General features: G+C 38.4%; 1 protein-coding gene across 8 annotated transcripts in view; it reads right to left on the minus strand.

Moving 5' to 3' along the window:
• The window catches only part of SH3KBP1 (SH3 domain containing kinase binding protein 1), a 215,106-nt gene that overhangs the window by 34,940 nt on the left and 158,224 nt on the right, over window positions 1–21,942 (minus strand). For all 8 annotated transcript variants that reach the window (XR_001877520.1, XM_017831489.1, XM_017831488.1 and 5 more), the window contains 2 exons: window positions 16,814–16,908; window positions 340–441 (listed from right to left, as the gene is read on the minus strand). Coding sequence is in view for 7 of the 8 variants with exons in the window: in XM_017831489.1 (XP_017686978.1) it covers window positions 340–441; window positions 16,814–16,908 (197 nt within the window). In the remaining variant the exon portion in view is untranslated. The remainder of the gene's footprint in view (window positions 1–339; window positions 442–16,813; window positions 16,909–21,942) is intronic.

The raw sequence follows: 21,942 nt of genomic DNA on the forward strand, positions 1-21,942 counted from the left end.
TATTCCACCACAAATACTATGGAGAAGATTAAGAATTCTGGATACCATTGCATCACATGACACAGTCCTGGGATCTCCAATTCCTCTCTCTCTCAAACTTTTAGGACACTAGTGGAAGTGGAGTGAGTGGATGGCCAAATCAAACTCCATAATATGATTTTGAGCACCACACATTCTCTCCATGGATGCTTTTTAACCCAGAAATTTGTTTCCTTTATGTTTTTATGCTATTAAGTTAGAAGTAAAACTTCGTCAAAACCAAATATCTGAAAGAGTATTTCTTTCAACTCTACTTTCATTCTGTATTCTCAAGTGAAAATGAAAGAATACATTGCTTACCTCTTTTTCAAAATCAGAGGGAAGAAGCTTGACAAAGTTATCTGGAAACACACCTCGTCTGCCATTGAGTTCTCCTTCCCACCAACCCACATCAATGCAATCCTAAAAAATAGTAAAATAAAATGAAAACCACAATGTGCTTGTGTGCCGAACAGATTTGTGAGCTGAAGTACTCTTTTGCATAAAGTCCTGTCTTTTTGCTAGAGTATGACAATTTGCTGGAGTGCCAGGTTAACAAGGTAATCTACCAGAGAAAAACTTCAATAATCACCCTGCATTTCATTATCACAAGGGCAGCTAGGAAAGAACCATAAACAGGCTATAAGAGCTCAAGACCTTGTCTGTGTCTAAAACATTACTTCACCATTTAATCTATTAAACAAGTCAGCATTTTGAGCACACATGACACTATGTCTGACTTCATTTTACAGAAAAGCCAATAACTTAATTCAACATCATACATCCCAGGAGATAAAAAAGCTTCTTTATTTCCCATACATTCAAAAAAAAGCTTGACTCATTAGAATTATTAAATTAATCACACTCCAGTTAAGAAGGCATTATACATCTGAGCAGTATCATTCATCACCTTTTTCTGCAGCATTTGTGAGCAGCACAATGCAGTGTGTAGCAAAACAATGTACAGATAAATAAGTGAATAAGTACTATCAGAGAGTCTAAACGATGAAAAAAATAGTACAGCTACTTTGGTTATAAGTAATAACAGTAACAGAAGCCACAACAATTTTAGAGAAGGTTAAAATTGTTCCTTAAGTCCTCAATGCTCCATGTCCACTTTTTTTGTGTATTTGCTACAGAGAACAGTTCCTGTTGAGATTTTCCACATTCTTCTTTTCTGAAAGCTGAAGCCAAACCAATTCAGCTGTTTTCCAAAACACAATTACAGGAAAGTCACCCATTGTCTGCTCAGTCTTAAAACCATTTCAGCCAATTTTTGCAGTCGGCTCAGCATTGGGCTGGGCAATCTTTCATGATTTCCATAAAACCATTTGTTTCAGCTGCTAAATGGATGACAGAATAATGCAAGTTAACTTAATGAGGTGTAGGTAACACCAAGTCTTAAAAATACTGTTCACAAGTACTGTACTTGTTGTTATTTTAACAAAAACATTAGCATTAAAAATATGATTGCTTTTATGTTTTGAGGATGTTTTTTAGTTATTTTTCTGTTCTACACTTTTTATTTAGCTTATTGAGTCCATCCTGAGATAGAATATGTGCTAACTAAATACACCAGCTAAACAGCCTAGTTTATTGCATCATCTCTGTTTCGGTGTTGTTTTTTTTCCCCCCTTATATCTTGAAATTTTTCTTCAAGGTAATGCAGGCACTGAACAATCCTTCCTCTCTTTTTCTGATAATTTTCTCTCATGCCTAATCTGTGCTTTCCTCCTGTATTCTCCCTTCTCTTTAGTAGGGTGGCCTTCACCAAGGACACTTACATTTTTCAGACCTTACCAGGAGTTATTTAGGAGGTATTTACTGGTTCTGTTAGACCTCTGTTAGTGAGCAGGGCTGATTCTTGACTAGGTGATGTTTTCAAAGTGTCTGCTGAGTGCATACAGGGCTGTCAGGGACTCCACGGAGGACCAAGATAATCAGCTAGTCATGCATGGCACAGGCAGGCACTGTGCAGGATACTACTCTTACGGCAGAGCCAGCACCGCTCATTCCTGATGTGAAGGCGCTCTCCCACTTGGCTCTATCTACTTGCACAGCCTAGTAATCAGTGCACTCAACTGTTCTATCACATGGTATGTTTTATAATGCCCCCCACCCCCTACGCTGCTAATCTGAAATTGCCAAAACATTTATGACCCAATTTAGATTTTGAAAAATATTAAGAATAATTCAAGCATCCAGAGATGAAAACCTTGTGCTTCAACTGATTGCACAGCTTAGTGCTGGCTAATAATCCCGACTGAGCAGCATGAGACATCACATATATTCTTTTTAGGTCGGATTTTTTATGCGCTTATAAAACACAAATATTACTCCTTCTTCTTCATTTCATTAACACATGTGAATTTTTATATGATGCTTGTTTTAAAGCTCATTTGTTTTCCTGAAGTTCTGTTTGTGTAACATGCATTTATTAATCCCAAACAGCTGCAGGTTTGCTTTTTTTTTTTTTTCCTCTCCAGCTTGTCACTCAGGCTTACACAGCCAATCACCACGCTGAATTTTCATAGAGTAAGTAAATCTCTTTAGGCAGTTTCTCTTTAATTTTCTCATTTACTTTGCTTGCAAGAGGAGGCCTATGTGTCACCGAGAAAAAAGACAGAAAGAGATCTCAGAAATTAAAAGCTACAGATGAAATCTAGTGAAGAATCTCTGTGGTGGTGCCCTCCTGCTACCCACAACTGCAGGCTTGCTATGCCTCAGCAACCTCTGGAAGCCGATCCAAGATGCTGGCAGCTGGTAGGTCTTCATCATGAGACACACCACCACTCAAGCAAACCTGAGTTACAGCTTCACAAGCTGCCTCAAGGACTAATAAATGGCAGAGCTATGAAGCACAATCAAGGCAACGTGATTAAAACGACGTGTTGCTTGTGAACATTGAACAAAACCCACTCCTCCTAGATCCTCATCAACCATACTGTCTTTTTTAACATATCTTCATGTGTCTGAGTTCAGCAAAATGGCTGTAATTTCAAAATGCAGATTTTCTAGAAAAGCTGCCAAGCAATCCAGTATCAATATTCTGAAATTTATTAAAAAAACAAGTGGATCTCTGCTTTATCTCCATATTATCCTGTCACTCACATAACAACGTAAACAAAGAAAAATCAGACAATGAAATATCCCAAAAGTCCTATGAAAAAATGTATTCCAATTACTAAAAATGCATTTTAGTTTCCTTTAATAAACAAAAAAGAAAACAAAAGATTTACAAAACTGAATAGTAAGACATGGCAAAAAAGAAGAAATTGTGTTTGATAGATACTGGAGTTCACACAAGCTAGGTGGTAGCTGGGTCAACGTTTAGCTACTGTAAAAATCAGCTCCTACCAAAGCTTAATTTGGAGACTACACCCACGTACTCATTGCAGTGACAGTGTAATCAAAGACCTTAGAGAAATCCACTGCTGGCTCACATTGCCAAGCCTGCTTTGATTGTTTAGTTAGAAGCAGATTCATGAAATAGAAAAATCAAAAATCTTAGAGGGAAATTTTGGCATTTTCTCATTAAAATACAAATCTTGGTTTTATCTTCATTTCCAGTGAAGTAAAATCATAGAACTGTTAAGGCTGAAAATGACCTCTAAGATCATCGAGCTCAACTGTTAACCCAGCACTGCCAAGTCCACCACTAAACCATGTCCCTAAGTGCCACAGATACATGTCTTTTAAGTACCTCCAGGTTTGGTGACTCAACCACTTCCCTGGACAGCCTGTTCCAGTGCTTGACAACTTTTTTGGTGAAGAAGTTTTTCCCAATATCCAATCTAAACCTCCCCTGGCACAACTTGAGGCATTTCCTCTTGTCCTATCGCTTCTAACTTGGGAGAGCCTCACATCTATTATGCCGGGGCACCTGGAAAGGTGGGACAGTCACAGATGAGATGTGCCTGCTGCGCTGGGCAGGAACTTGCCACCACTGCCCCCATCTCTTCAGGCACCGCGTTCAGCCAGGCAGAGCGAGGATAGGGAATCCTCCATATCATGCATCCTGTCTGCTTGTTGGGCCTGCCCCAGGGAAGGCAGGGTGTGATTCCAGCTGCCTGTCTGTCTCTCTCTTGCACTCCATGATACTCCTCAATCTACTCAGTTCCTCCTGGAACTCAGCAGTTCCCAAATAAGAGATAAAAAACCCAACACACTGGATTTACTACCAACATGCGTTTTGTGCTAAATATTAGGGCAAAGAATTGGACAAAATATAGTGATGGGAAAGCCAGAGGTGTTGAGGATTTTTTGAGAAGGAATAATTAAACTTTTTAAGACATAAAAATTGCACACATTATAAGGTACAATCTGAGCTGGAACTCTTACTAAGTCACAGGAAATGGTAAATGTGGGAGAATTGACAACTGCCAGAAAACCAGAATACAGGCAGCTTTTGGCAAAATGTTGCTGAGAGTTTTAAGGGTCTACAGAGGTAAACTAAAAAACATCAGTCCTTTTCTTGACATAAAGAATAATAAGAAGAGAATTATTCTTCATGCAATTAGAAGTGGGACACTACTGACAAGACACTATCCCTAGTCATCTCCCCAGCACAGGAGTACAGCGGGTCACAAGACAAGAACACAAACTTCCCTCCACTCAAACACCAACGCTGGTTTTCTTTGGCAGTAAAAGAGGTGACAGCCGAGGTTGATAAGGCAGAGAAGTCAGTCCCCTGCTAACTTGATCTCCACTTCACTAGCTGATATCATATTCAAGACCATGAAATTAAAAGATTCAAGTTCATACCCAGCAGGTGACACATCTCTCTCATGCCGAGGTGTGTCCCACCTACGAGCTTGGCAATGACAAATTGCCCCATTACACACACATGACTAACTCTCCTCCTGGAAATGCTCACAGGTTCACAGCCTTTCCCTCTGCTCCAAGGAGGTAGGAGTTTCATATACCCCAAAGACAGAGGGGGTTTTATTTCATATAAAGCTCTCTCTCTTAAACAAAAGGGCTTGGTTATTACAGCTGGGTCTATTTCTAGCTCACGCTGCTATTTGCACTCTAAACCTGAGCTAGATGAAAGGAACATGAAGGCAACCAACCCTTTTACTGAAAATGCAAAGCAGCACTTCTGGTTGTGATCATATTTATAATAAAACTCTCCTATTTGTATTTTTTTTTCATTAGTTTGCTAGGAGTCAATAAAAGATGCAAGATTACTGTAATTTAAATGTTAGACATGCTCCAGAGTGTATGTTTTCCTCCAAGTAATGTGCATTATATTAACTTCATTATTTTTTACACTTTTTTTCTTGAAGCCACTTACAGGCAAGTACTATGTGCATGAGACTGTTCTTAATCACTTAAATAAAAACCTGTAGCAACTTGGCTGTGTGTTTAGTTATCATTATAGTTTTCCTCTTGCCCGTGTTCAGAAGCCCAGCGGACTAATATCCAGATCATCACTGAAGCCAGCTGAAAGTGCACACTCAAGAAGTGCACTTTCAAGATTGCTCTCTTGAGCATTAGCAGCCCTCTGATACTCACTGGGAACCTACCAAAAGTTCAGCAGCTTCTGCAGCTTTACCAAAATACAAGGAAGCCTGAGAGCATCTGCTGAGCAAGGCTGGCAGGGCCTGCCCATGAAGCTACTCCATGAGGTACAGCACCACCACAGCTGGCAGCACACCAGGGGCATAATAAAGGCTTGCAAGAGACATAGAAACAGTTTGACAGTCAGGCAGGCATCCACTCCTTCAGCCATGCTTTCTATTTATTTTAGGAGCAAAGATGTTTCCTGCCTTTTCCTCCAATGCAACCAGGCCTTCAAGGCAGCACCCACTCCCTCATTTCTCGCTACCTCTGGAAGGACTGACTATTTCAGGGAGTGCCATGGCCCAAGTTAATCTCTCCCCTCCCTAACCTACCTTCCAAGCTGCCCCTAGCAAGAAGGCAGCTTTTGTCGGTAAAAGTAAATGAGAGATTTTTCCTATTCCCCAGGGTCCCAAAACGAGTAATAAGCCATGTATTCATCTTCTCTCCTATCCATGGCTTGAACTGCAGCTGTGTAAACTCTTGAAGAAATACATCTAAAAAAGGTCAATATTCTCATCTGTAAATAGGACTTCTGTTTTTCTGAGGGAGCAGATCACTGCACAGGCTGGGCCTCTGAACATGATGTTACTTTGTAAAACTGCTAAAATATGAAGCTATAGATTAGACATCAACAAATAACTACTCAATTTTTCACCTTTTTGATTAAAAGTTTTTGATACAGAAACATTTCTTAATACAGGTTTCATCATTACATCTAGGATAGGAACGAAGAACAAGAACGAGAACAAGCAGGCCCTCAGAAAAGTATATGCATACTCTTGAAGTGCTTAGATAAGTTCTCTGCTCATGCCAGTAGATGTACTTGCACACATAATCATCAGTTACAGAGATCTTCTAAAAAATGGCTATGAGAATTACCTTTTTAATTTAAGATTTACAGATTACTAAAATTAAAATATACAATTGGCAAACTAAATTTACAATGCCAAAATTCAGCCTAATAAGAGTACTGAGATACACCATAATGGTGCAGGGGTTGAAAACGAAAATTTTTTCTGGTAAGATACCACATTTTCATGGAAATCTCCATTAGAATGCACAGTTCCTTACAAAATTAAAAAAAAAAAAATCAATCCCACCAGTTGGCAGTTGTATTCATTAAATCTTTCCTTCTGCCCTTCTAAAGTTGAGTCTCATTGAGAAGAATGTTGAGCTGGTAAAATTGTATTATTCAGAAAGCCATGAATACCTCTTACACTGGCACTGAGAGCTTTCATGTGTCAGTTCTGCTGTGCTGGCAGCCCCCCAGTAAATTAATGCTAACCCACTGTAAGCATCTCTCCAGCAGTCTTTCAACAACTGATAGCCAACCTCATAATTTAAAGAAAAACAAACCACCATTAATGCAAACAAATTCATCTATTGGACTTTTGAAGACATCATCCATACACACAAACATATATATAACATAAAGCCATCTGAATCTGAGGATTAAATGCCTCATAGAAAGACGAATGTGAAGGACAGGCACTCTGCCATTCAGAGCACCCGTGGGGCCACTGGGCTCAACTGTGGTGGGGGGGCCAAGAGATCCCAGTTCTCACAAATACTGGAGAAGACCACAGGACAGGCTCTCTAACTTTCAAACCATGATTCAAACCATATCAGATCTTTATTAATATGACCCTGGCATTTGGGGAAAACAACAAAATCATGTAAAAGCTGAGTGAAAAAAGCAATTCAATAATATTCCAGTATGTTTATTTAGAATTTCTTACTACATTCAGTGTAATGATGCTGAAACCAAGACAGACCATTCTCAAAATCCAATTTTATTTTAAATGTCAGAAAACAACTCATTTTCGAATCTTCATAAATTCTCATAAAACTTGGTAAAATACCTATGAATGAAAGAAAGCATCTCTCTAGAGGCTTACATTAGACTCACATTGTGCTACCTAGGACTTCTCCAAACAACCAAGCTTTGTTACTTACTAAGCTCAATTACTGGGATTAGGACCTTACAGTACAGTGCAGAATTTGTTAAATTATTTTGAAAAAAATGGCTATGGTTTAGAGCATCTTGTTAGTAATCAAGTACTCCTTGGCAGAAACATGATTTTAAAATCTGGCAAAAAGACAATGAATCTCTCAACAACTACCTAATCCAAGATAATTTACATAAAAGAGACAGTCCAATAGACAGTAAAGTCATCTTCTGAGGCTGTCCTGGAGAACACCAGTTTTCCCTTTACATACTTCTTGCAAATATGCATAGATTATGAAATACTGACAGAAAAGTATGAGAGGAAACCTCCCAGTTTGGCTCTATTTGGCTCCTAACCCAGGGATTTATCCTGCTTACATCCTCAACCTGTCCCAAAAGCCTCAAGTGCTGCATGGATCTTTCCCTGCTACTGACAGTTCTCATGCCCAAGCCATAGGGAACCTTACATCTGATAATGACAGCTGCATCTTTTAACGCTTAAGGAGTCAAACAGGGAGATTTTTATTTATCAGCTCCAAGGTTCTTCTAAGAAATTCCCATGTCGACATTGCATGGAAGAAAACGGGAGAGATTGTCAGAAATTTTCAGCTGTGGTTACACTACTCTTTCCAGGCAGTGTTTTTTAACGGCAGGCACAACAAGAAGACACCTCTCCAGAAGACACAGTCTGTTCAAAAATTGGCCCATTACTGGACCCTGCAAAAAAGAAACTGGCTGAAAATAATGAATGACCTGCAATACCCAGGATGTTAGACCAGAGGATCTACCAGACCAGATGTATTTTTTCTTTTAAATCTCTTTCAGGCTAGATCTAACCTTTTGACTTTACATTCTGTGATTAAATACTTTAATCAGTAATGAAACTAAAAAGCTTTGATGAAATATTTGTACAAACAGGAAGAATTAAGTTGCTTATTGAACAAAACAATCTCTTCTGGGGATTCACTTAATTTGCAATGTTCAGTCAGCAGAATTCATGGCGAAGTAAATATGTTCCACATCATAAAACTGTAACACTCCAATACTCAAATTAAAACTAAATTAGCCAACACAAACATGAAAGGCGGTGGTAGTAACAGACATAATTTATGCCTCTGATGAGCCAAGATAAAATATTTACGTAATTACATTTTCTGTATTTAAAAAAATTATAAAAACCTAGAACAAAACATTTCAAGGACTATTTAATGCTATTAATACTTAGATCACAGATATCTTAGGACCAGGGTCCTAATTACAATTACTAATTACTTGGCACTGTATGTGCATTTTTACTTTCCCTTCAAATAGCTCTCCCTACCCTGAAAAGGTTGGACTTCAGATAATGTCATCAAATCAGCAGGTGAACCTAACATTCAGAATAAAAGAAAGGATGAAGCTAAGCAGTGAGTCTAAAGACCACATTGTGAACAATAATCACAGTTTTCCAGATGCCTCAGCATTTCGGCAATATCTCTTGTAAGCATGGGGCAGGAAAAAAAAATCTTTCTCTTTTTATCTCAAAATATGTCACCTTTTCAGATTAGCTTGGCTGTATTAAACATACTTACAAACAAACCTAATGCGTTTCAAATTATGCAAATCTGGAAGCATTGTGTGCATGGGGGATCCTGCCACTTCCCAAACACAGCCTGGCTTGAACGCCCATTTGTCAAAATTTAAATTTGGGACTTTCCATGAAGAACAGAATCCCTTTTTCTGAAGGCATTGCTGTAGCACCACAACTGGTGATAACAAGAACAGGAAAAGAGAACTGCAGTGGGTACTTTAAAAAAATAATATTATAAATATACTAACAAGAATAACATTGAAGTGCTCGCTGTTCCCTTCTGCCCTGGACTAATCACAGGCTTCACAGTTAACATTTAAGTGCTCAGCTCAAACAGTAGTGTTGCAGTCATGTTTCTAAAGATACCAGTGAAAAGTAAGCTGCACCTGGTACCCTATTAAACATATTGTCAGGCTTTATCTTTACACAGACCTTACTTAATGTCCCCTTGCTAATCACAGCAGCCAAGAAATGCTGCAAGATATGAATAAGTGTTAAAAAATTATTTATAAACATTTAGAAGTCTTGGCCAAGGACAAGGTTCAAGCAAGAGGAATTACAGTCTGTTTCCCCTAACTTACTGAATATATTGAATCATTTTAGAAAATGGACATATTTATTTATTTGATCATCAGTGTCCCCACAAGTTTTATAAAACTGTTTATATCACTCATTTGAGGAAACACTCATACTTCTGTGCAATGACACAAGTTTTATTCCATGCACTTGCTGCACTTATTAGCAGCATGGGTCTTGTTCTGCAGGACCTACTCCAGCTACCATTCCGCATGGCACCATTGCTTGAAACCCGGAAAGAATACAAACCTTCTCATTCCTATTAGGTCAAAACATACAGAGGAAAGCTTCAGGCCAGGGAAAAACAACCCTACTGCTATGCCAGCCTCTTGGTAAGCTGCTGGGACAGTCCCACTCCTCCTATCACCCTTCCCTGCTCACGTGCCCCTGTGTGTTCCATGGCCAAGGCTGCCAGATGCAAGACAAAAGGGCAGGAGCAGAACCATCCCTTTCAGCAGCCACCTACCATCCGTCATGTAAAATGGCACCCTCAGCATGCACACTTTGCAAAATAATTTCTTGTATGAAATCAGCAGCGTGGCCACAAGCAGGCTTCTCCATCAGCTAAGGAGGAGGGATGTCTTGGGGGAAAAACCGGTGCCAAGTGAGCGCAACATAGGGTAGGGGGCAAGCACACAGAAAGCAGATTAGGCAGGGCCATTAGGTCTGGCCAATGATGTGCTGAGTAATTCATGATTATCTCAGGAGAGAAAAGGGCATGCACTGAGAGCCTTTATGGTATTGTTCTTTCTGAGGGAAATACCTATTAATTTCCAGAAGCAAGTAGTAAGTGCTGTTATTGCTTACATGCTATTATTTAAACACAAAACATCATAAAAGCTTTCTTATGGCTATCATAAAAGCCTTCTTAAAGCTGGGTATTGTTTTGTGTTTATTTACTGTATTCCTTTCAGTTTCTGTATGCAAGATTGCTGCAAATCCTCAAAATATCTTGAATTAAAACCCTAAAGAGCAGTATTTGCATAACCAAATATTTTGTGTAACAAAAGTCCATCGTGTTGCTCTGACAGAAAGCCATTTTTATATTTTATAAAACCAGACCATATTTTCCCCTGAATAACCTAAATTTTTTGCACAGTTATATTAATAAACTGTTTTCTAAAAATTAGTTAAAAGCTTGATTTTAGCTGTCAATCAAGGAAAAGCAAAAATAACCTGATTATCATGAAATATGACTAACTTCTTCCCTTCTTTCATAGGAAGAAAGAGACAACCTTAAACTTTATTTTATGACACAATCTTAAGCTACCCTGTTTCTACTCTGAAAATTTCTGTTTTCTAACCCAATTGGATATATTTTTAATGACCCAAATATTATCACTCTTCTTTTTATCCATAGAGGGGAAAATACCAAAAATTTCATCTTAATAAGAAAGAATTAGTGATACTACCTACCTATTAGCTTGTACTTAAAAACTTTAAGTCTTCTAATTCCTTCACATATTTCTATAACCAAGGTTTGTAAAATATGTGTTTGCTGTTTGCAATTAAAAGCGTACAGAAAAATCCATCAATGAACTAAACCCCATAGAAATGATTCCTGGCAACAGAAAGATTTCTACCCTAGAGACTCTACAACATGTTGAAATGTTCGACTGAGTATCAGCTAGTGTCCTCCTTTATCACACCATCCAGTTCTTGCTCCTTCCCCTGCCACGGCCTCAAGTCACTGGCAAGATTCTTGTACATAGCACTTACTAATTTCATCCCTTTAGGAGCCTCCTGCATCCATCAGAGCAGCTGTTTTCCTTCACAATCTTACCCAGCTGAGTTCGCCTTGGCCATCGCTCAGCTCAAGAAAATGCTCTGGACCATTACCTCTTGCACCAAGAGGAGCATTTAAAGATGTTGTGAGAGAGAAAAACAGTACAATTGTTTTGGCAAACGGGCCATACTCCAGTAAGTGTCTACAAACACAGTCAGGGTTAAATTAACCACCTCATGACTACCCTAAGGATTGGATTATATTAAGCACTCCTCATAATGACAGATTCCACACTCTAACACAGACAAATGCACAGAGCAGCCATTGCAACAGTGGAAACAGGACATGATGAAAGAGATTATCAGGACTGAATCTCATTCAATTGTTTCTTTATACCCTTCTACTCACCTGTACGTACTTGTCTGTCTTATCACTTGACTGCATATCCTTCAGGGGATGGACTCACTAAATGTACAGCTTTTTGAACCACAAAACTTGCAAATCTCAGAGTAAAGTAAATTATCAACAATAACACCAAAAGCAAATATGAGCTTTGCAAAAATTGATTGCCATTATGCTTATTTTAAGAAACTAGGTTTATGGCTCTTTTTTACCCAACACAAAATTGGATTGCCATTGAATATCTGGATTGTCATTAAATAGCTCGACCAGATAAGATGTCATGTAAGGTTTTAACTGGCAACAGGCAGTTGTGTCTGTTGTGTCTTACATGGTACCAATGCATTAACTTTCCCAACACTATTTGAATAGCATCAGCTAAATAATCTTGTAAATTCAGAATTAGCAGAATTGCCACTGATACCAGTGCCCTTCACTACCTCTCATAATAAGGGTTCATATGAGGACACCCTCATACCACTGTCAGCTTTTCAAATCTACAAGTAGTTAATTTTATTTATCCAGACCATTTTAATTCCTGGGAACAAAGTGGCCTTTACTGCCTAGAGCTCAGGGAGATTGATGCAGTGCAATGAAATCCTGCACACTGTTGCAAGTGAAGCCGCTTTCAAATGAGTGCACAGCTGCCAGTGTGTGCTCAATGTATTTGCTTTGAAATTATTTAGCTATTACTATCGATTCCTCACACAGGTCATTTTCTGTGTGCCAGTGAAATCTTCAGAATCCTATGTATTTTGTCATAATTTATCAGAGCTATTAATACATTTCCAGTGTTTACATAAAGACTCTTTATTAAAACTGTAAAGTAGCTTAGAGTAGCTATGTCTAAAAGTGCTGGAATGAAGAATCCTGTAAGATTTTCATGATGACAGTTGAAAATGTCACGTGAATCTTCTGTTGCTTAGAAGCAACTCTATTTATTACAAATACAATCTCCAAAATGAATATTTGAGCATGATAAAACACCTGTTTGCCCCTCTCCTTCAGCTGCATGGTGCAGTCATTACCAGTGTTCTTGCCCTTATCCAAATGTCGTCAGGAATATTTTGAAGACACTAAAAAAATTACCTAAGGAACTGAAATGTTTGACAATACAAAAACAAACTACAGGGTCAATCTTGTGGCCATTTGCCATTCATATATTTTCAGCTTATGAACATGCCTTATAATAAAATTGCACAACAATTACCTTAACTGTACAAGTAAAGTTACTGCATTTTGCATTTTGTTCTCTGTCTGCCAAAGGTATATTTTTCTTAGACTCCTTTTTTGCAAAGCAAAGGCACCAGTTATAATAGTTTGTTGCCTTGAAGATGTTTTTACCTTCCTTTACAATTCTGAGCAATGTTTTCTAGTCTTTCAGAGTATTTTGCATGAAGGAATCAGAGGAATAACATTTCTCCACTTTTATTTCCACTTATTAATAAATAAAAACTTTTCTAGGTACTACAAGGATATTTGCTTCACTGAGGAAAAGGAGGAGAGAAAAATCTTTTCCAGAAATTTTTGGAATACATTTATGTAAATACATTTATTTCTTCGGTGTTTTAGGAAAATTTTAACCTAAGAAGAAACAACGTATGTTTGGACTCTCTCTCAGTGTATATTTTCCAAATAACTGTAAATTATTTTTGGCTATCAGTCTTGCATAATGCCATCCTTCCCCTTAGAGCTCTCAAAATACAAACCATTCTGATCTGTAAGTGATGAGCCTCTACTGACTCACTTCAGCACCTTAAATACACCTTACCAGCACATTCTCCATGTGATTAGGGATGTCACTTGGGATTCAGCAAATCTGTTCAATGTATTCTTTGGTTATTTCATAAAACCCTGAGATATTCAAATTCCCTTATCATAGAGGCCTATAGGAAAGGTCTGATCGGTTTGTGATTCAAGATCTCAACATCCATCAAAACAGAAGAACTTGAAACACATTCTGCGAAGGCCATGATAAAAAAAAAATATTGATTTGTTCTTTATATTAGGTAGATACTTGATGATTTTGACAAAGAGATTTTTATAACTAATTTAACTGAATAAAAGAGAGAAATCTGATGTATTCTTATCCCTTATATCTGTGGGAAACTGTTAAAACAGTGATTTTGAATTCTGCATTTACTGATTCTACTCCTCTGTAATTCTTTCCACAAAATTAAGTCTTAGCATTTTAAGATGAATACCAGACTAACAGCTTCCTCACACACATATTGTCTCACATGTGTGCACATATACATGGGCTCTCCTAGTAACTTCCCATTTAGCTCATTTAAGTCACCCCTGTTCCTCTTAGCACCCATCAAACGCTATTTCATCTTCATGCTTTTAAAATCATTGTAATAGACTTTATGTTATTTTCATGAGTTTTCTCTTCCATTCTTGTGTTACTCACTCATTACTTTAGCCACTTACACACATTCTGACCATTGCTGTTGTTTTCAATTAAATGCAAATTCAGCATAAGTTAAAATTGTGAGCCTTCAACATTCCTATGGATCTGATGTGAGAAAACAGATTAGTCTAGTGATGCATGTTTCATACTGAGAATCTACATAACTTTTGGTTTTTGTGATTTCAACAAAATACATTATTTTACAATGATAATCCATCCGTGGTTGTGGGAAGTACTATGACACTCAGCTGTTTCCTTAAAAGTAACAATCTTTGCTCCTTGGGTCTAGGTCATTGGAAAGAATAAATGCTTTCCAGCATAGAAAGCAAACCCTGCAAAACAATTTATTACAAATAGATTAAAAGAAACTCTGTAATCTGATGGCAAAGCAAAACTCTGGTAATAGTTTCTGAAGCATTCCATATGTTTCCATTTAATGCCTCCTAGTCAGCATGGCTCACTAACTGGCCCTGAAAAGGACTCTCTAAGCACAGTGATTTCAACTCCAGGTAAAAGGCAACTGTCTAGCAGAAGCCATTAGTGGGCAGAAAGGAGAGGCTCACTTTGTTATCGCTGACTAACAGAAAAACGACAACATGCACCTGCTTCAGAAGACCTGGACTAAAATAAAGTTACTACACTAGGTGGTAGAGCATGAAGAAGACTCCACTGTTTTCTGAACTCTACAGAAAAGACCTGGCCCCACATCACTGGAATTTTATTTTTTTAACTATGCATTAAAAAAAGATGAAAAAAACCCCACAGCACAAAAGGAACTGAAAAGTGACTGCTTGTTAAGCCCTGTTTCTTCAGTAGCTCAGATCAGTTCAGACACAGCATAAAAAGGCATTCACAGAGAAACCCCAAGCTTTTGTGCACTGAGATTCCCCCATGCTCTAGAGGCATGGGTTTATGTAATTGTTCACAGACATGTGGCATGCCACATTAAAAAAAGAAGAAAATTAAATAAAATGTCTTTAACAGCTTGATACAACCAGGCTGGAGAGTAGAAGGACAGGGCAACATACTAGAGAATAGTACATTTACTGACAAACTTCTCACACATGGTTGGGAAAACTGATCAATCCACTCAAATCATCAGCTCAGTTATTATGAAAGACCAACATTCTTCCACTGTGGGGGCAGAGGCAACGGGAAGAAAAAAACGGGGAAAAGCAAGCAAATGAAATCTCACACTGATACTCCAGTAAAGTATCTGTCTCTATCTATGCATACTGAAGAACACAGCTCCACCTGGAGACCAGCCATCTCAGGGAGTTAAATCAACACGGTCAACAAAGCATAAAGTGGACAGGAGCAACATCTTAAAAGCCATTTCCATGATCAGAGACGCTGTTAAATACTCACATGAGAGCATTCTAAATCAGGCAAAGTGAAACAGTTTTACAAACAAGCTAAAAAAAAAAGTCACTGCAGGCAAGTCATTAAAGGATATTTAATGTAAACAAATTATTTTTAAATTTGCAGTTTCTCTTCCTACCAAATGTCTGGTTATTTTTCTTTGGTTACAAGTGTATTGTTCAGGACAAAGAAGATGGCCTCTAAGACTGAAAATGGCTTAGTATATGGCAAACACTCCCTCAGATGTACTTCTCAAGGTTTTGGTTTTTTTCCACCCAGGTGCCAAAATGGTCAGTCAAATAATTTCTTATGAAACTTATCAATTATAGAATTAATTATTTTACTTTCATATAAGTACAAACAGCAGCACTACTGTGCACATCATTACAATTCATCCTCCTCATGCAAAATCCACAGCCTTTTCTAGTTTATATCTTTTTTTTCCCAAAAAATATTTATGCCCAGCAATCAAAAACTTTTAAACAAACTGTAAAGTCTTTAAACATGAGCAGGAAATTAAGTGCACCTATAAGTTCTTTATAACATGGTGCACAACCCTTCTAAAAGAAAACCAACTGTTTACTCACCATGTCACTCTATAGGTTTTTTTAAGATTTTGTCTAAATCCTGGCACTGGTTTTTCATTTCAAATCTTGAGTAACTTCAAGTAATTTAAAAGAAAAACCACAGATCTAAAATTATTTAATTTCTGTTTTACCATATTTTTCTGCTTTACCATAGTGTTAAGGGTGGCTATATTTTAAGTAAGGGCTTAATTCATTAAGTTAATTTAGGAACACCATCTCAATATAACCCAAAAAATATAATTCATAATTCCTACAGGAAAAATAACTCACACATCTAAGAGAGATTTTCAAAGCTGCTGCTTTCTTGACTCTTCCAATTTATTCTCTAAGCCATTGTGTTTGTTACAGGGAGCTATTTACAATTTATGTAGACCTGCCAGCAGATTCAAATTAAAATTAATTGTATAAATTTATAAACTCAAGAGTACACATTGGCTGTTCTTCACTTAACATTATCAAGGTAAGGCTCTAAAGCACAAGAGGAAGGGAGATGTAGGGCTCTCTGAAGTCTGTGTAATGTTTCACTGTCAAACCAGCAATGCTTTAGGAACAACACTGTCAAAGGCACAAACGGGAATTTTATAGCAATTAAATGATGCCAATTTTAAAAGCTTTATCCCTGCTTATAGGAGAAAAATATTGCTTTTACCTTACTGATAAGTGTGACGACATCGCCTTCTCGGATTGTGAGCTCATCATCATTCTGTGCTTCATATGGAAATATCACTTTGCAATACTCCTTGCCTGAAAGGAAGAACATTCAATGTGATAAATTATCCCTTTATAAGAACTGCTTATTCAAGGGTGAATAATCTTCATGAAATATTCCACTAGTTTCTCTTTGTGCTGCTTTACTTCCTTGCCATCCTTCTCTTTGTATTTTAGACCTTCATAAACAGTATGAAATATTTAAAAAACTGCACTGATGAGCATTCCTGCACACGTCATCCAGGGAGTTGGTTCTGTAGCCCCTAGAACCATTATCTCAAATGACATTGCTCCAGACAGCAGCCTGCCACAAACTATTTCCCTTAGAGCAAGCCTGTATCTGACACTTGCTCCAACAGTTCCACTGGTATAGCCTTCCACCAGGTCACATAAACTGGAAGCATAAAGGACCCAGTAGGTCAACACAGCTTATCTATCCCCTTGTGTGCAAGACAGCGGATATTTCTGAATCTGTAAAGATGATAAAACAATAAATAATACATTAATGTAAATGCATTAATAATTAACCTTATGTATTAACTCTGCATAAGAGTTCTGAATATTACTCTAAAGTTTCCTTGTCCCTTTTCCTTTACAGTCTATAAATAAGGGCATCATCTCAACTTTCATCTGGAAAATACAGGAGCCAGCACTCCTACTCAGAAATCATGAAAAGCAGTTGTCATGAAAAGCACTTACATGTTGCTGTGCAACAGACGAGTATGTCAATGTGCCTTACAAATAAAAAAGGAATATGTATTCCAGCTGTTAAACTAGGTATAAAAATATGTGATACTCGTAGACAGAAAGTTTAAAAAGACCAAATAAACTCCCTGATCATCTGTAGAACGACATGTGACTTTGTAGAAATGTTCACCTCACTTCAAATGTCTCAGTTTTGATGACCTCTTCATCTAGTCAACTCTCATATTCAATGCAGACAAGAAGGTACTTGCAGGACACAAAAATATAAATTTATTTGAAATAATGGGACTTATTTCTTTGTATTTGCTGTAAAGAGAACCTACATTATCACACTTGTGGGTATTTTAGGCTCCACTGGGGGGTCTGTTCCGCTGCCCAGACACTAAGTGCCATTTCAGACACTCATGGGTATGTAAGACACCTGCAGAGTTGGCAGATACCTATGTTGATGTACAACTTACAGGAGAACTGGGCCCCTCTGGCCTGACAGCTGAAGGCAAGTCAAAACAAAATACCCAGGGGGTATTTCAAACAGCTCCAGATGCAGCCTGCTGATTTCAGCCCCCAGGCCTGAGCCTTATATCTGAATTTATATTCAAGGACTTGATGTTAGAAATCAACATGGTCAATTGATGGAGATCAAGTCACTAAAATGAGTGAAGCCTTGAGAGCCACTCCACGCTCCAAGAGCAGACACCTACATTTGATTAGCTGAATCACTCTCTGAACTTTCTGGACAGCACTGACAGATCTTCAGTGGGACCCACTTAAGTCCAGATACCAAGCTCACATGGTTATAACCCAAACTTAGGGCTCTGACACAGAAGCTGCATTCCAGCTTTTAAAGTTTAGTGAGAGGAACATCAGCCTTAAAGAAGCAGTCAACACACATGCATGTGAAGGGTTGCTGTCTCTAAGCACCATCAGCCCAAGAAATTATACAGTACTAATGGGGAAGAGGAAAGCTCTTCTCCAGTTCACATACTGCCACTCAGAAACAGCATGAATTTTATGTGGCACTGGTTCAGTAAACAAGAACTTCTTAGGCTTCACAGATTTATTTTTCTGAACAGAAACATTTCAATTAATCCATGATCATTACAGTTGGTTTTCAGGCCCTGTCCTGTACTAGGTCTGGTTGAGATGGAGTCAGTTTTCTTCCCAGCAGCCCACATAGTGCTGTTATTTTGGATTTGTGACTAAAACTTCACTAATAACACACCAGTGTTTTGGCTATTGCACAGCTATACCTGCACCCCTATTCTATCCCCCAAGTAGGCCAGGGGTGGGCAAGAAGCTGGGAGGGGACACAGCAGCTGAGCCAAGCTGAGTAAAGGGGTATTCTGTGCCATATGACCTCCTGCTCAGCAATAAAAAAGAGTGGGCTTCGGGGGTGTTGGTGTAGGAGGTCGCCGTTGCTTAGAGACTGGCTGGACATTGATGTACTTGTAGTACGTGGTGAATGATTGTCTTTGTGTTGCCTCTTATTTTTCCTCTTTTGTTTACTTATCAAACTGTCTTTATTCCTAAGTTTTCTTGCTTTTGCTCCCCCTGTTCTCTCCCCTGTGGGTACCAAGTGGCTGGATTGAGCAGAGTTGTTGGCTGTGGTCAACCCACCATACCTCCTCTGATGTCTCTGAAGAAAAAAAGAGTCAGATGAAGACAATGAACCCAATCTTTGGAGGAAAAAAATGAGCAAGGAAAAAATAAATCCCTTTCCCTAGTTCAGAAAGTAGGGAACACTGTCAAATAAACACCTGCTGACTTTTCCAAACCACTGGGCATGTGAGAACCACCAGGTCACAACTCAGATTTCAGATGACAAAAGGGGTGTCTAACTGCTGCTTTACTGCATTCTGGAGGAAAGGTTGGAATATCTCTTTGTGGACTTGTCTAGGATGTTTCACCTGCTCACTGTCTTGTCTTCAAGATAGAACTTTTTATGTAAAAGCTGGTGGAAAGTTGACACATGCATACTTAGGTCAATGTAAAGCAGCCTGTAGATAAATATGAGATTCAGCATATTTTACACTTCAGTGGTATGCTACTTTAAATAACCATGGTGGTGGGGGGGTTCCTATTCTGAGAATATCCACACCCAGAAAAGCAGCCATGCTAAATAATAGATTCAGTGAATTAGTCCAGAGTCAATGTAGATGTAATGCTGTACTAAAGACACTGAGTGCTGCAAACTCAGGCAAGTCCTTAGTTACTGGAAGCATGCTTAGCATTTCTTTTTTGGGATACAGAACAGAAGCCACACTGGATTCTTGTAGGTAAACACTACCCGAGCTCAAGAAGGATCATTCCTGAATGTCCATTCTCAAATACATACATTGTTCCTCCATTCAGAAACAGCATAATCCCAAGATTAAGTGGGAAGCCAAGCACAATGTACAGCTAAGCAACCATGAACAGTCACTGCACTGTTGTAATGGCACTGTTCTGAAAGGAGGAGAAGGCAGTGCAGCTTCTGCTCAAGGTGTGGATGAACCCCACGTGTTCAGGTTAAAGAATGCTTCAAATAGCAAGTGTCTGGGGGCTCATGTGTCCTGAGTCATATAACAGGTAAGCCTCCCTCAGATCTCACTTGCTATTTGAAGACTGGGAATTTGAATCACCTTTCAAGATAAAGACGAGTGATAGACAAGAGTGGAGAGAGGGTTGTAGTTTCAGCATCTGAAAAATCAGATAATGAACAGGAAGCAAATACCCTCTAGCAAATGGCTACACATCTTCATCTTCTAGTTTTGATGTCAAGAATTCTCTTGTCCCATAACTGTCTGCTCTCCCCACCAAGCTTTAGAATTTTTTCTTTCCTTTTTTTTTTTTATAGTACAGATAGCAGTGAAACAAGAAATTATACTACAGAGAAATTTCAAAATCAGCCAAATGCTGATGCAGTTCATAAAGAGCCAGGAGACAATCTTGTGAGAGGCACAAGAGGGAGCTGGGGGAGGTTCACAGCCACCCCATGTTCTGAATGCTGGCACAGGACACAGAGTTAAGGCACAGCCATGGAAAAAACTATGGTTTATGTACAGTGGAAGTCTGCCCTTGTTGAGTACAATTCACATAAATATATAATAAATCAATACATTTCTCTGCCTGGAAAGGACCCACTGGATCATGCTGCAACAGAGCTAGGTCTCAACAACATGGATGGGTTAGGAACCATGTAAGTGATTGGACTAAGTCAGCTTTCAAACTTCTCCTAAGGGAATGGTAGAACAACATGATTCAAGCAAGCACCAGCTAAGCCAACAGGAATCAGAATAATATGAACCTTTAAAATCAGATTAATAAAAGCAGAGAAAATCTAATGGGTTATGTCACATCAGTACTAAAATTGTCCTTACTCAGCAAAGCATAATACCACAAGAGGATGCAGATGCACTTAATGTCAACAGTTATGTTTAGATAGGAAGGAAGAAAAGATAAAAGGAAAAACTAACTTCAGACACAGCACTGTAGAGGTCACACTGGAACTTGCTGAATTTGGGGTTTTCCAAATGGAAAAAAAAAAAAAAAGAAAAAAACACGAAAGGTCAAAACAATATATCCTATTATAAGCCTGGTAAATAAACTTAAGCAAAATTAAAGCTTCAAACTAGGATACTAAGCAACCCTCAGCTGTAGGTAATAAATCTTGTGTTTACATTTGACATCCAAGGCTGGGTTTATACATCACAGATGGTCCTTCCAGAAGCTTCTCTTTTTCCCTCTGACCTGAAGACATCTTAAAAATATATCTAGTCATAAATGCCCAACAGCAGATATCTTGAAAACAATAAGGGAGGAAAAAAGATGATAGTCATGAGCTTTTCAGTCCTCATTTATTAATTCAGCAATACTTCACTCTGTCAAACCACAGCCTCTCACTGCAAACTCACAGCTCCTCCCAATCAAAGGACAACAACTTGCCATAGTCAATGGGCATTGCTCAGGGAACTGAGTACATAAACCTCACAGCACGTCTTGCAAATCAAACAGGCTGGATCTAATGCAGGATGTTCATTTTCTGAACATATTCTGAACGGAGACAGCTTGAGCTAGGAGTAATACCATTTAAAAATACTCACCCTTAGCTACATCCTGTGATTTTTGAACTGTACTGTTCCAACTAGAATAGGTACAATGATGACACAATAATAAGCATCTTCACTGCCCATGCCACTCCTAGTCCTGTCCTTTGGAAAGAACAAAGTCATTCCCACCTTCTTTGACAGACCCCAAGGGGACAGTGACACACAATTCCCCTTCCCAGTATCATCTTTGTAGCTCAGAAGTTGTAAGAAAAAGAAGCAGCGAAGAACTAGATATTTATTACAAGTGGTCTGTCACTGTCCATACTTTATTGAGGAA

Source organism: Lepidothrix coronata, unplaced genomic scaffold (assembly GCF_001604755.1).
Source record: "Lepidothrix coronata isolate B3197 unplaced genomic scaffold, Lepidothrix_coronata-1.0 Scaffold191, whole genome shotgun sequence".
Taxonomy (NCBI): domain Eukaryota; kingdom Metazoa; phylum Chordata; class Aves; order Passeriformes; family Pipridae; genus Lepidothrix; species Lepidothrix coronata.